The sequence below is a fragment of the Lichenostomus cassidix genome, chromosome 18, assembly GCF_008360975.1.
Source record: "Lichenostomus cassidix isolate B80296 chromosome 18, HeHo_3.0, whole genome shotgun sequence".
In the NCBI taxonomy this organism is placed as follows: Eukaryota; Metazoa; Chordata; class Aves; order Passeriformes; family Meliphagidae; genus Lichenostomus; species Lichenostomus cassidix.
Genome location: NC_139498.1, coordinates 7,330,403 through 7,343,426, shown reverse-complemented (window position 1 = coordinate 7,343,426; position 13,024 = coordinate 7,330,403). Strand labels below are relative to the sequence as shown.

At 51.6% G+C, this 13,024-nt stretch overlaps 1 protein-coding gene across 3 annotated transcripts in view; it reads right to left on the bottom strand.

Annotated features, from left to right (window-relative positions):
* The window catches only part of MGAT5B (alpha-1,6-mannosylglycoprotein 6-beta-N-acetylglucosaminyltransferase B), a 62,468-nt gene that overhangs the window by 33,414 nt on the left and 16,030 nt on the right, over positions 1-13,024 (bottom strand). For 2 of the 3 annotated variants that reach the window (XM_085077866.1, XM_085077867.1), the window contains exon 3: positions 6,049-6,193. In XM_085077866.1, the coding sequence (XP_084933992.1) occupies positions 6,049-6,193 (145 nt within the window). Of the gene's footprint in view, positions 1-6,048; positions 6,194-11,994; positions 12,120-13,024 lie in introns of those variants that run through there. The other variant, XM_085077868.1, reaches the window with a different exon arrangement.

Genomic DNA, 13,024 nt, shown 5'->3' with positions numbered 1-13,024 from the left:
GACCTTAAAACCGTTTACTACAGCAAATACAGTACTTTTACTCCTAACCATCAATATTGATTTCGTCTTTATTATTTTCAGATTTATATTTCCCCGCGTTGATTAAGATTCAGATCACACTGCGCCTTCTAATGCTCTGTATACAGTATTCATCTCATTTCAAAAACTGCTATTAAGATGTATCTTTCCCCACTGACAGATCATTTGCCATAGAATATAGCCGGAGGTTGGGTTTGCCGTCACTTTTTTATGCATTAATTTGGTTCCCTTCACTTTGCTCTTGTCCCCAACTCGGCAGCACCAGCTCGGATCCAGCCTGTTTATCCCTTTTTACAAGCCACTGTGTTTTTATTGCCTTTTATAAAAGTGGCATTATGAAAAGATGAATCTCTTTCTCTTTGTGTGTTGTCTTCATAATACAAGCCCTAAACATATTTGCTTGCTCATCCGATATTTCTTGCTATTAACTGGTGAAAGCCATGGCTTTGGGAAGACCAATACAGATGGAGAAAAGCAGATGTTCTGAAGATAATACGTCAACAAATTCAGCATTTGCACAGAACAGTTTACCAAAGGATTTCCACTTGTTCACTCAAGTGCCTGTGCTGCCATTTGCCTCTTTAAATATTGTAAAAGTTTTTGCCCAAGGAGCCAAAGCAGAGCCCTGGATGAAAAATTAAAATGAAATAAAACTATTTTGTAAAACATCAGAGGACAGCGTTTGCTCCCAGCGTGATTTCTGGGGTCTCTGTACATCGTGATGTTTTCCACCTCAGGGTGAGACAAACACCTCAACAGAGACCTGAGTTCACTCTGGCTGTGTTTGAGCTCACTGGAAATTCACCCTGAGAAAATATCCCAGAGAACATGATTTGGGATGGGAGAATTCCTTGGAAACTCGTTTGAAGCAAATAGCAGATGATGCATGGGCAGAGCCCTGACTGAACTGCTCCAACACCAAGTTACATAATAAATCACATAATAAACACTGGAGCATTTAACTCGCTAAAGCTCTTCCATTTATTTTCATTTCAGTTGATTGTGGGTGATATTTCTCACACAAACACTTTTCTAGGAGACCCTGAGCTAACCCAAAGCCTGTGGCTGCATACCCCAGGGGAGAACACTGACATTTCAGAGAGCTGGCAATAAACTCCATGAAAAAGATGATGAAAACCAGCTTTTCAACCAAACCCTGTAGCTCACCAGCAAAGTACAACCAACACCATTAATTAAAATATTTTATCAATGTTATAAAGTGCTTTGAGATCCTCCCTGAAAAGCACAAGCCACAAGCCCAAAACTTCATTTTCCTCCCAACCCTCAGAGCAGAACTGGGCTGAGCCACACTGTGGGCAGCAGTGGGTTTATTTGTGGAGAAATCACAGAAAGCAGGGTTATGGAATTGCCACTTTGTCAAGATACAGATATCCAGGAGGCCACAGCCCCTCTGGAAATGTGGGACACATGGATGAACCCTGCTCACCTGCCAGCAGCACACAGCTGCCTCCCTGCTCTGCCTTGGAGAGAAAAGCAGTTTATCTCAGCTGCCCAGGCAGGAATTCCCCCATTTATGTCCTCTCCTGACCTTGATGGGGACTCCAGACCCTCACTGAGTCCCTGAACTGTGCCCATCCCCTCCGAGTAACACTGAAATCCTGCAGGACCAGGCTGGAGACATCCTCAGGAGAAACAACTCATCACCTCTGCCAGGCTGGAAAGGGCTATGGGACCTGTGGGTCACATCCCTTCTGACCACAGACCTCAGCCACACCCTGGGATGCAGGGAATGAAGAAAGTGCTTGGGAAACACTTCCCAGGTGTTTGCAAATGCTGCCAGTGCTCCAGTAGCAAAATCCCATCCACAAGGAATGCCCCCATGGTGGCTCCTTCACCTGGAGATGTTCTGCCCCAGGACCAAACCAGATTTTCAGGAAGGTAAGTGCCTGGGAGGAAAGCTCCTGCCCCCTGATGCCCCCATGATGCTGCTCCTGCAGCCAACAAACACCAGAAAAGCCAGGCTGGACCACAGGATGGTTCTTACCTTCCCTGGGCTGCTCTGAGGAGCTTTAAACCCCACAGCACATCCTCCCCTTGCTGCAGCCCCAACTGAGCCCCTCAGTTTGCCCAGGAGACGGGGAGGCAATGCACAGAGGGGTCTGAGACTGCTCCAGGCTCACCTGGGCAGCAGGAGCCCACAGCATCTGGCAGTGATTTCACTCCAGCCAGCTCACCACCAGCAACAATTCAGGAATTAATAGAGCCAGGCTGGCAGGATGCAGGAACATCATCCATTTAGTGTCATATTGCGAGACTTTTAATTACTGGGGGAATATGGAGTCATGTAATGATTAGAAGAACAAATACTTAAAGTGTGTGGAAATTAACTGAGCCTTGGCAGTAATTAAGCTTGAAGATTAATCAGTGGTTGGGAAATAACATGCTTTGCAGGCTAAACACTCAGTGGGGAAGGGGGATGACCAGGGATGCCAGGGTTGCAGACCCCAGCCTTCCCCTCTGCCCTGTCCCTGTGGGATGAGGTGGACAGGGCCAGCCCAGCTCCTGGAAAATTATTTTTCCAAGCCCCAAAACTGCTGGTTATGGTGCCAGCTTGGGTCAGCCACTTCAGACCCCCTCCTCTCCTCCCTCCCATGCACTTTCCAGCGAGCGATCAACACTTCCCCTGCAAACTAATATTTCCCTTGCCCAGTAAACAGCTCTCCAGGAGGCTTCCATAAGTACTCCTAATTTCCTTCCCCTGTGATGATTTACGAGGGTTGCATTCAATTAACGGCAGTATTGATTCTCCTGCAGCTGACTGGCAGGCTGCTCGCCCTCGTTAGGGAATCCATCCTTCCCTCCCCAGCATGGGAAGGATGCAGGCAGCAGGGAGCCCAGGCAGGGCTGGAGAAGGGATTCAGCAACACCTGGGGTCCTCAGGTGCTGCCTGTGTCCTTATCCCAGCATGACATCCCCCTTTGGACAGCTCTTCTGAGGGGAAGGAAATTAGAGTTGGGCATTTGGGTTTTCCAAGAGTTTGATCGGAAGTGTTGCAAGAGGCTGGTGGGCTGCATGTGGAGGCACCTGTGGAATATTCAATCAGACAGCCCTCCAGAACAAGATAGATTTTGGAGCAACATTCAGCATGGAGGCTTTCCAAGGCAGGTCATTAATTCCATCCTGGATATTCAGACTCCTCCTGGCACTTTCCAAGGGGTAAAGCCACCCCAACCCCCTGCTCGAGTGGCACAGAGCTCACAGGTTATCCCATAGAGCCCAGCAAAGCCTTCACCTCCTTCCTCTCAGCTGTGAGTTCTGCAAAGCCCAGCCCTGCTGATTCCATGCGAGATCCAGCCTTAAGCAGGAGAGCACTTTGTAAAAACAAGAATTAATCCACTTTTGGGCAACTGGAACCACAAAGCCCATGCTGGCGGCTGTGCTGAGCAGGAAGGAGAAGAAGGCACAGGCCGTGCCAAGCAGGGATGCTTTGAAGACTAAAATCCCTTTGAAATTAGCACCCTTTAATTGTATTATCTTTCCCTGACAGCCTCAAGTCGGTCACTGGTGATCAAAGAGACAGAGACAGGGAGGGAAGGAGACAAGCCCTTGGTGGAATCCCGGGATCCTAACGAGGAACAGCAGCCGGGTGTCTCCATGGGGCTGATCTGGGTCCAGGAGACATTCAATCCCACCTCAGGGATCCCTAGGAGCTGCAGCTGGTTACCCCCAAAGGGACCTCAGCACCCACACTGCACAGGGTGCCAGCCCAGGTTTCACAGCAGCTGCTCTTGGATTCCCCCTGAGCTCTGCTCAGCTCCAGGGAGCACCCAGTGCTGTGGGATCAGCACAGAGCAGGGGCAGACAGGGGACAGTGGCTCTGCGCCTTTCCAGCTGCTCCATGCACCCTCAAAGGGCAGCAAGGAGAGGGACAAGGCAGCAAAGGACACTGGATTAGGGAGCACACGTGGCGGCAGAGGTGGAGCCACTCAAACCTGCTGAGACCCAGAGCAGCTGTGACACTTCTAACATGTCCCCTCTGACCACAGACCTCAGCCAGAGCCAGGGATGGATGGAAGGAAGGGAAGGAAGGGAAGGAAGGGAAGGAAGGGAAGGAAGGGAAGGAAGGGAAGGAAGGGAAGGAAGGAAGTGCACGGGAAACATTTCCCAAGTGCTTGCAAATGCCACCAGTGCTTCTTTAGGGATTGTCACAGCAAAATCCCATCCACAATAAACCTCCCCATGGTTACTGCTTCACCTGGAGATGTTCTGCCCCAGGACCAAACCAGATCTTCAGAGGCCAGGTGAGAACAAGGAGAGGAGACAGATGGGTTTGGATGCAGCATCAAGGGAAGAGATTTGGTTTCCCTTTAGGGGTGATTTATAAAGAGCATAAGGTGATAAACTAGTTGCCCCTGATTTTCTGTTCCTGAAAATGAAGACATCTGTTATCTCAACCGCTCAGGCCCATCTGAGCACACACACAAAACCTGAGGCTGTTTTCATGTGGATCCATCAGCTGCCATCCTCTCTGGTCTCTCCAAGAAATGGCCCCAAAGTCATCAGTCACACAGCAGATCTGAAACCCCAAATCCCCATCTGCAGCAATTGCTGCCAGCCCACTGAAACACTTTTAAGTTTATCTCTTGGCTGCTGGTGTAGAGAAACCACCATCACTTGAAACTACTGGTTCTTTTAACACAAGATTGGCCATGAAAATCATTAAATGTGAGCAAGTACCTTCCAGAGGCTGGCTGTAATCGTCCTGTCCACTCCTCTCCAGGATTATTGGAGATTTCATTCGCTTGGGTACCAGCCAGCCTCAGAATGACAAAATCCCCAGAACCTGCCATTGCTGAGGCAAATTATATTTTCTCAGTACTGGAAATGCTGCTGCATAAAAGGCAGGACCACGCATTCCACGGCTGCCTGTGCAGCTCTAACTCAGGTGTGCAGGCACTGTGGCAGAGCTCAGCCTTTAATTACAGGCTCACTTTCTCTGTTTTCCATTACAGGCACAGAAGAGGCTCGTGAGGGAAGCAAGGGAGAGGAAGGGAAATGCTGATGGGAACAGAGAAGCATAGCGATGGCAGGAGGTGGAGGAGGGAATGTTGGATAGGAAACACCAGGATGCACCACAGCTCCTGTGCTGTCAGCACAGAGCAGGGCAGGGTGACCCCTGCATGTCACACCCCTGCCAGCCACCTCTTGTGTCACCCTTGGCTCCACCTGAGCAAAATCCACACCAGCATCTTTTCCACATTGCCAGGTTTGTCCCAAGTGCTGCCCCTTTGGTTTTTCATCCCTGCTCCCCCACCACCACTTGTGCAGGTCTTGGCATGACACTCAAATTAGTATCAATGAATGTTTAAAGGCTTCCAGAGCGCAGGGAAAGGTCTCTTTAGCAAATCAGCTGTCACCACAGGAAGGTCTGATGGCATCTCTCATGCAGCCAGCTGAGACGTGCATCACAGGGAGCCCCAGCACTGTTTTAAGCCTTGCTCAACTCCCAGGCTGAGCACATCAGCCCTGCATTCCAACCAGCCCCAGCTACCTGAGGGCACAAAGCAAGTGTCCTGAGCTCAGGGAGCACATCCCACACACCAGGTGCTGCTCCAGCCCTCGGCAAGTCCCACCTCCAGCTGCCCCACAACACAGCAGTGCAGACACTACCACACTGCCACACTCACAGCTGGGAGAGGTTCTTCAGGAAATCGTGGAATCAGAGAATATCCCGAGTTGGAAGGGATCCATAAGGATCACTTAGTCCAAATCCTGGCCCTGCACAGTACAGCCCCAAAAATCACACAGCATGCCTGAGAGCATAGAGCAAATGCTCCTTGAGCTCTGGCAAGCTTGGGGCTGTGACAGCTAATCCTAAAAATCACAGTCAGTTCAGAAATCCCAAAAGAAAAGGTTCTAGAAATGGCAAACAAGACTGCACAAGATGTGCCCAAGCCCCATATCCTGTTGGGCCCCACACAGCACTTTGGGGTGTCCTGCTCCTGCAAAACCCCTGTGCCCAACACTGCACCACAGGGTCTGACTGACCTGTCCAGAGGGAATCGTGCTTCATCCCCTTTGTGGAGGTCAGTGCTGTTCTCCAGCCTGGCCAGGATGTCCATCCTCTTCATCAGCATCTCCAGCATGTCACTCATCCTCCGCAGCACGCCTCGGGACTCCAGCGCTCCCATCACTGCAGCACACAGAGAGCAGGTGAGACACAGCCACGGCTGGGCATTGACACATCCCACCAGCAAATCCCCCTGCCCACAGCCCCAGCCCCACAGCTGCCCATGGGCCTGGGCTCCACAGCTCCTGCTGTGCCCAGAGTCCCCTCCCTGGCTCTGAGCCACAGCCCCATCCTGCTGCCCAAGCAGGATCAATCCCAAATCCAGCTGGGCTGCTCCAGCTCAGGAGAGCCAGTGTTTATCTCAGCCCCCTCACCTGCCTCTCCAGGCATGAACTCCTGACTTATCCACCTGATCCAGCCTGTCCTGAGGGCTTATGGAAAGCTGAATTTATTCCCAAGCACCAACCAAACAGCCTTCCATTTGGCACTTCCATTTGGCACTTCTATTTGTCACTCTCCAGGACCCACCTTGCCCAGCATCCTGCCTTTGACAGCAGCCTGCAGGGCATCCTTAAGGAAAAACACGGGAAACTGAGCAAAGAGATGGTCATCCCTCAACACATCCTCCCAGCAGCACCGGATTTTCCTGTTACTGAGAAGAATTTATTTTCTGCCCAAGTCTGCAGTGGGGTGGGTGACCCAGCACTGGAAATAGCTCTGTTTAAAGTGCTGCATCCCAGTAAAACCCTCCAGCAGGGAAGGCCCCCTGTTCCCAGCCCCATTTAACACTGTTTCCTGTGGGTTTGCACAGCACTGACCCTCTGCCACATGGAAAGCACAGGGGGATCCAGGAGCTCCTGGCTCCCAGCTTGATTTGCCATCTAGTGACAGGCAGCCTGAGCCTGGAGCCAGGGAACAGAAAATAAAGCTCCTGTTTCATCTCAGCTCGGCTCATTTCACGTTGGTAATAACTTAATCAGTGCATAATCCCCTGAACTTCTCCCGTTTAGCTTATCTCTGCCGTTCCACTCACATGTGCTTTCCAAGAGGCAGCACAGATTTAATTTAGGGAGCAGCAGGAGCCAGGGGGTGATGCTGGGAAGGTGAGCAGCTGCTGGACGCCCTGGGGGGCTATCAGGTGGCTATCTGGTGTCTATCAGGGCTTAGGGACACCTCATGCACCTCCAAACAGATGCACAACCAGGCTTGCAAAGCCAGAGGGAGGTTGGGATGCCCAACCCTGGCACAGCTCCCTGCACCCAGCTCAGCCAGGGCGGTGGGATGGAGCAGGGCACCCCGGTGGCATTGTGTGCCAGGGACAGCCCTGGCATGGGCTGCTCCTCACCACAGCAGCTGCTGAGCATGTGAAGCAGCACAGAGGCCTGGATGGGAGGTCTGGATGGTTTGGGTGTTCAGATGAGAGCAGGGCATGGCCGTGGTGGGATCAGGGGCACTGGGACAGCTCCTGCTGCTGCTCCATCCCAGCTCCATCCCCACTGCCCCAGCAATTCACCCACCATTCACCCACAGCTCCCAGGGGCTGGGAGGGCTGATTCCCAGGAAAGGCTGCACTGGCATGGCAGTCAGACTGGAGGCTCCAGCACTCCACACTCCTCTGCCAGCTTCTCACCCCGGCAGAGCTGGGCTAACATCAGATCCCTGCAGCTCTGTCGGATGCACAGCACAGCACAGCGTTCTGAGCCAACCCTTAACCCCTGCAAGGAGCTGACACCAGGCCAGCCAGAGCTCGCCAAAGGCTGCCCTTCCACGCTTGGCTGAGATTATCAGCAGCACATTATTTTCTCCTGACGCTATCTAACAAAATAGAAGGAACATTGAGAGCAAAAGCAATTCCTCAAAAAAAAAAAAAAAAGGACAAGCCACCATTCATGGAGATTGAAACTGGGCTCTTCCCCAAACATTGCCTCAGTTCCATGGCAAGAAGTCAGTGATTTCTGCTTGAATCAGTGGGTGCCCGAGGTCCTGCAGCCCCAGACCTCCCTGGGTGGGTTTGGGGATGCAGGAGCCACCTCTGCCCATCCCACCAGGAAGGTCACCCTGTCCCCTGGGTGATATAGAGGTCACAGTGTGTCCCACTGAAGAGCAGCAGCACCGAGGAACCCGCAAAGGCTGAAACCACAGCCACCAGATTCCCATGGATGGAGGATTTGGATCCCAGCTTGTTTGGGGGTCAGGTTGTGATGGTTTGCTGGGAAGATGCAAGGATGGTGCCTGGGAGGGCAATGGAGATGGAGATTTCCTGATCCAGGCAAGGATCTGTTCTGAGTCCTCACCCCAGAAGCACAGCTGGCAGGACAGATCTGCTCCCAAACCACTAACGAGGGATGAGGATATTCCCACCAGGACACAAATCCTTTTCCCTCTGGATCCCAGAGAAACCAGCAGCAAGTGGAGCCACAAGCTCCATCTCTGCGCCTCACCACCAGCCTGGCCCCCCAATATTCCCATCATCTTCCCTGAATTTCCCTGAGATTTCCCCTCCTGTCGCTGCCAACATCCAATTTCCCAGCTGGTTTCAAGCCATTCCAGGATGTTTTCCAGCAGCAAAGCTCTGAGCTTTGCTGTCAACAGTGAGCCGAGATTTTCCTTCTCAAATAAAGAAATAAATAAAACCCAAATACTAAGTAAAAATAGTAATAAAAAAAAAAAATCCCAGCTCTCCCTGTGCTCTCTTTTGGGGCACCCTGCCAAAAAGCAGAGCTGTGGCAGGACACATCTCCCCCAGCCCTCCCCTGGCACTCAGAGATGAAGTCGAAGCTCTTCCACATCAACACCTCTCTCTTTCTGTTCCTGGTCTCTGTTGTTGTTGTTGTTGTTGTTCCAGCAGCTTAAGGAAGCTAACAACGACCTGACATTTTTGGCAATGATTATTACATCTCTTGGAAAGTGTGTCTCATTAAAACCGAAAGAAAGGAGGAAAAGTGCTGAAGAGACTCTTTTAAAAAATGCAAGAGCTGGGATTAATTTGTTAACCTGAAATGGAGACTCAGACACACACCCAGGGCTGCTCAGCTGCATGGGGATCCAGGGGATGGGGAGATCCTGGCCAGGACCCCCAGCTGCTCCCTGAAGATCCCCAAGGAGACTTTACAAGCAGCCAGGATAAACCCAAACCCACCTCACCAGCACAAAAAAAACCCAGTAAAACAGTTCTGAAAAATAAAAAAACCCCAGTTCTGAAAACCCCTTTCTTTAAAAAATACAGAGCCACCAAGCCGCTAATTACAAAGGGAAAATATTCTAATTTCCCCTGATGATCAGCGATGATGGGACAGCAAATACAAGTAAACCAAATCTACAGATTAATTGGAGTTTGTTAAAGTATGACAGGGTTTTGACAGCTTTCCTGAGTGGCAGCCACGCTTTCAAGGCAATCACTGAACTGACAGAGGTTTTCATAGCAGCACTAGGAAATAATGATTGCAATCAATCATATCTTACCGGATTTCATGAGACGTGCTGGTAAACACAGCAGAGGGAGGAGAATTATTTATGGGGCTTCTGAGGAGCACACAGCTAAGTAATTGGATGAAATCAGGGGAAAAAAAGGAAAGCATCCCCTAAGGGTGATGTCTTGTGGAAGAAGGAATAGCTTCCCTGTGAAACCAGTGGAATAGTCAACAGCCAATATGCTCAAATTTGGATGGGTTGGAACCCAAGGGAATTCACTAATGATGCACTTGTCTTGAAAATACCTCCTTGGAGTGAAAGCAGCCGTGAGCAGGCATCACCCCCTGCCAGAATCTGCCACTGGAACCCCCAGGAATGGGAGCCAGGATGAGCACTCAGGGTATTGTGCTGCTTGTGCCAACCTGAATTCAAGGGTGAAGTTCAGTGGAACACAGTGATGCTCATGGATTCCTCCCTGTTCAGGATATTGTGTGATTTTGGGATTTTTCTGACCATGCAGGAGTGGAGAGCAGCTGGGAAAGCTCCTCCAGGAGCATCTAGCACCCTGCTGGGACCAGTGGGGACAGTGGGAAGTGGTGCTGGCAAGGCCAAGGTTGTGCCATGGGGAAAGGAGCAGACAGGAAGGAGTTTCCTTGTGTTTTCCATGATTTGGGATCCTCAGCATCCCCCACCATTGCTCTCACTGGAAATCATCCCCACCCAGCACTTCCCACACACAGATGGAGCGTGGAGGATGTCACCCTGTCACACAGGGTGTGACATGTGGAGGATGTCACCCTGTCACACAGGCTCCACCATGCTTGGGCTGAGGTTTCCAAAAGGAGCTCAAACCCCTTGGGAAAATAAAAGCAGCACTTTGGGACATGTCCCCTTGAGCTGGGGCAGAGTTAATTTCCTTCCCAGGCTGGTGTGGGGCTGTGGTTTGGATTAGTGCTGAGCACAGGGCTGATTTTACAGAGATGTTTTTGTTTTTGCTGAGCAGGACTTGCACAGAGCCAAGGCCTTTGCTGCTTTTCACTCTGGCAGGCTGGCAGGGAAGCTGGGGGTGCCTGGGAGGTGACACAGCCAGGACAGGGGACCAAACTGACCAAAGACATATTCCAGACCCTGTGACACCATGCTCAGGATATAAAGTGGGGGTAAGAAGGAGGAAAGTGAGGTTTGGCATCAAAATTATGCACTTTGCATAATTTCTTGGTTTCCTTTTTATAATTATTATTTATCACTATTATTCTATTTTACTTTTTTTTTTCAATTAATAAACTTTTCTTATCTCAACATAGAGGTTTTACTTTGATCCTCCTCCCCATTCCAAAAGGGTAAGGAGAGGTTTGATCAAGCTGCTTCTTGGTGCTTAATTTCCATCTGGGCTTAAACCATGACATCCCTTTAGCCACGTGGAGTGACTCAAACCTCCCTGGTGGCACCTCCCTGTCCCTGGGTCACTCAGTCCTGTTCTGCTCAGGGAGTCTCACGCTGCTCAGAAACAGCTTTGTGCTGAGAAGTTGAGGGAAAAAAAATCCACGTTTCCACCCAAACCCAAGTTACTTCAAGGGCAGCAAAAGCCTCCCTTACCCATCACTGATGGTACTGTGGGACACAGACCAAGGCACAGCCTCAAGCCACATCTCCCCAGAGCTGTGTGAACAGCACCAAAGCATCTCCCTGATATTTAAATTCCAATCCCAGGCTGTATTCCCAATGTCCATAACCTGGCTGGTTGCTGTTGGTTCCCCCCCTTGTCAGACATGTCACATCCCTGCCTGGTCACCTCACAACAGCTCCAGCACCAGCAGGGGATTTGCTCAGAGATAGTGAGATATTCCTTCTGTCCATTGAAAATACCAACTGAATTCATTTCAATCTAAAGCATCACTTGCTTTGGTTTTCTCTGTTAAAGGACAACTCCAAGCTACTTAAACCCCTCAAAAGGGCAATGCAATCTTGGAAGATTTATTGGAGAGGAAACTGGAGGATCTCCAGTGGGGTTCTGGCAGACCCAGAGCTCACTGCCCTGCTCCTTGGGGTGGTACCCAGGGCTGTCCTGGGGATCCCATCCCCCTGGGGGACACCACCCTGGCCTTTTTGCAGGCAGCAAAGCCCCAGCCCTTCGATTGTCTGCCCCCCTGATGTTCCTCTATTTACTTTTACCATCGATTTTGATTCAAGCAGATTAAAAGACCAAAGAGCCAACTAGCCAAGGACTAACTCTGACACATAATCCATTGCAATCACAGCGTGGAGAGCCACTGCTAACTGGAAACAAGAATCAAGGCCAGGCTCAGGATGGCAGCAATGCCCACATCCCATCTCCACCCCTTTGGGGAGCTGCTCTGGGGATGGAAAAGGTCCCACTGGGGTCTGCAGCCCTTAAGGGCACCCATTCCTCATCGTGGGCTCCCAGCCAGTTGTTGCTGCCAGCAAATCCACCCACCTCTGCCATTAAACTGCCACAGATTTATTAATTTAAGTTACACAGGGAAAATACAGACCTGCTTAGCCAGTGCCCCAGTGGAAGAGAGCTCCAGGAGCCCCACGGGGAGCTGCCACCCAGCTGGAGGTGCCCATGAAGTGCACATCTCAGCAGAGCTCCAGCTGCACCATGGACCTGCTGCTGAGCCTCAGAGCAGCTCCCTGGTAATCAGCCAAATTAAGCAGCCTTAAGGCAGTGGCTGGCAAAGTCGATTATGTCCCACCTGCCTGCCAGCACCTCCTCCCGGGTTTATCATCCCCTCGCCCCCAGCTGGGTGAATGTACAGCCTCAGGGGTGTTTCACTCACCATCCCTGCATCGTGGGCAGCAGAGCCTGTCAGGACCCTCTGTGCCCTGCAGGGTTGGTGTTAACACTGTGCCACAGCCCAGCCAGGCAGCACCTGACCCGGGGGACAGCACCTGACCGCGGTGACAGCACCTGACCCGGGGGACAGCACCTGACCCAGGGGACAGCACCTGACCGCGGTGACAGCACCTGACGCGGGGGACAGCAGCAATTACAACTTTCCCTGGGCTTGGGGAACCTCCCTGCAGCTCCCACAGACCAGCAGTGCCTGGGGTCGATGGCAGTGGGGTTACTGGTGTGTAGCAGGAGTTCCCTGCTGAGACCCTCTGCCCAAAGCAGCACCAGCAGGTGGGAAATAACCCCATTCAGCCCCAAAAATCTCTCCTGGAGGCCTCATGCCACCCCTCCAGCCAGGCACTGCTCTGCCCATCCCGTTCCCACACTGCCACAGCAAAGCCACATCCTGGGGTCTGTCACCAACAGCGTCAGGAGGGACGAGCTGCAGTGCTGCTGCCCTCCTGCAGCTTCTCCTGCTGGCACGATGCCCATGGAGGTCTCATGGAGGAGGCTGGTGACAGGAAACCCCCCAGGGCTGTCCCTGTTCTGGCTCTGGGGTCTCATTCCTCTCTCTCTCAGCTGCAGGACTCCAAGCTGAGCCTGCAGAAGAGGCTCCTGATGCTTTTCTACCCAACCAGCTCCCCCTGTCCATCCCATCCCAAAGGAAACCCTATAGGAACAGCCCG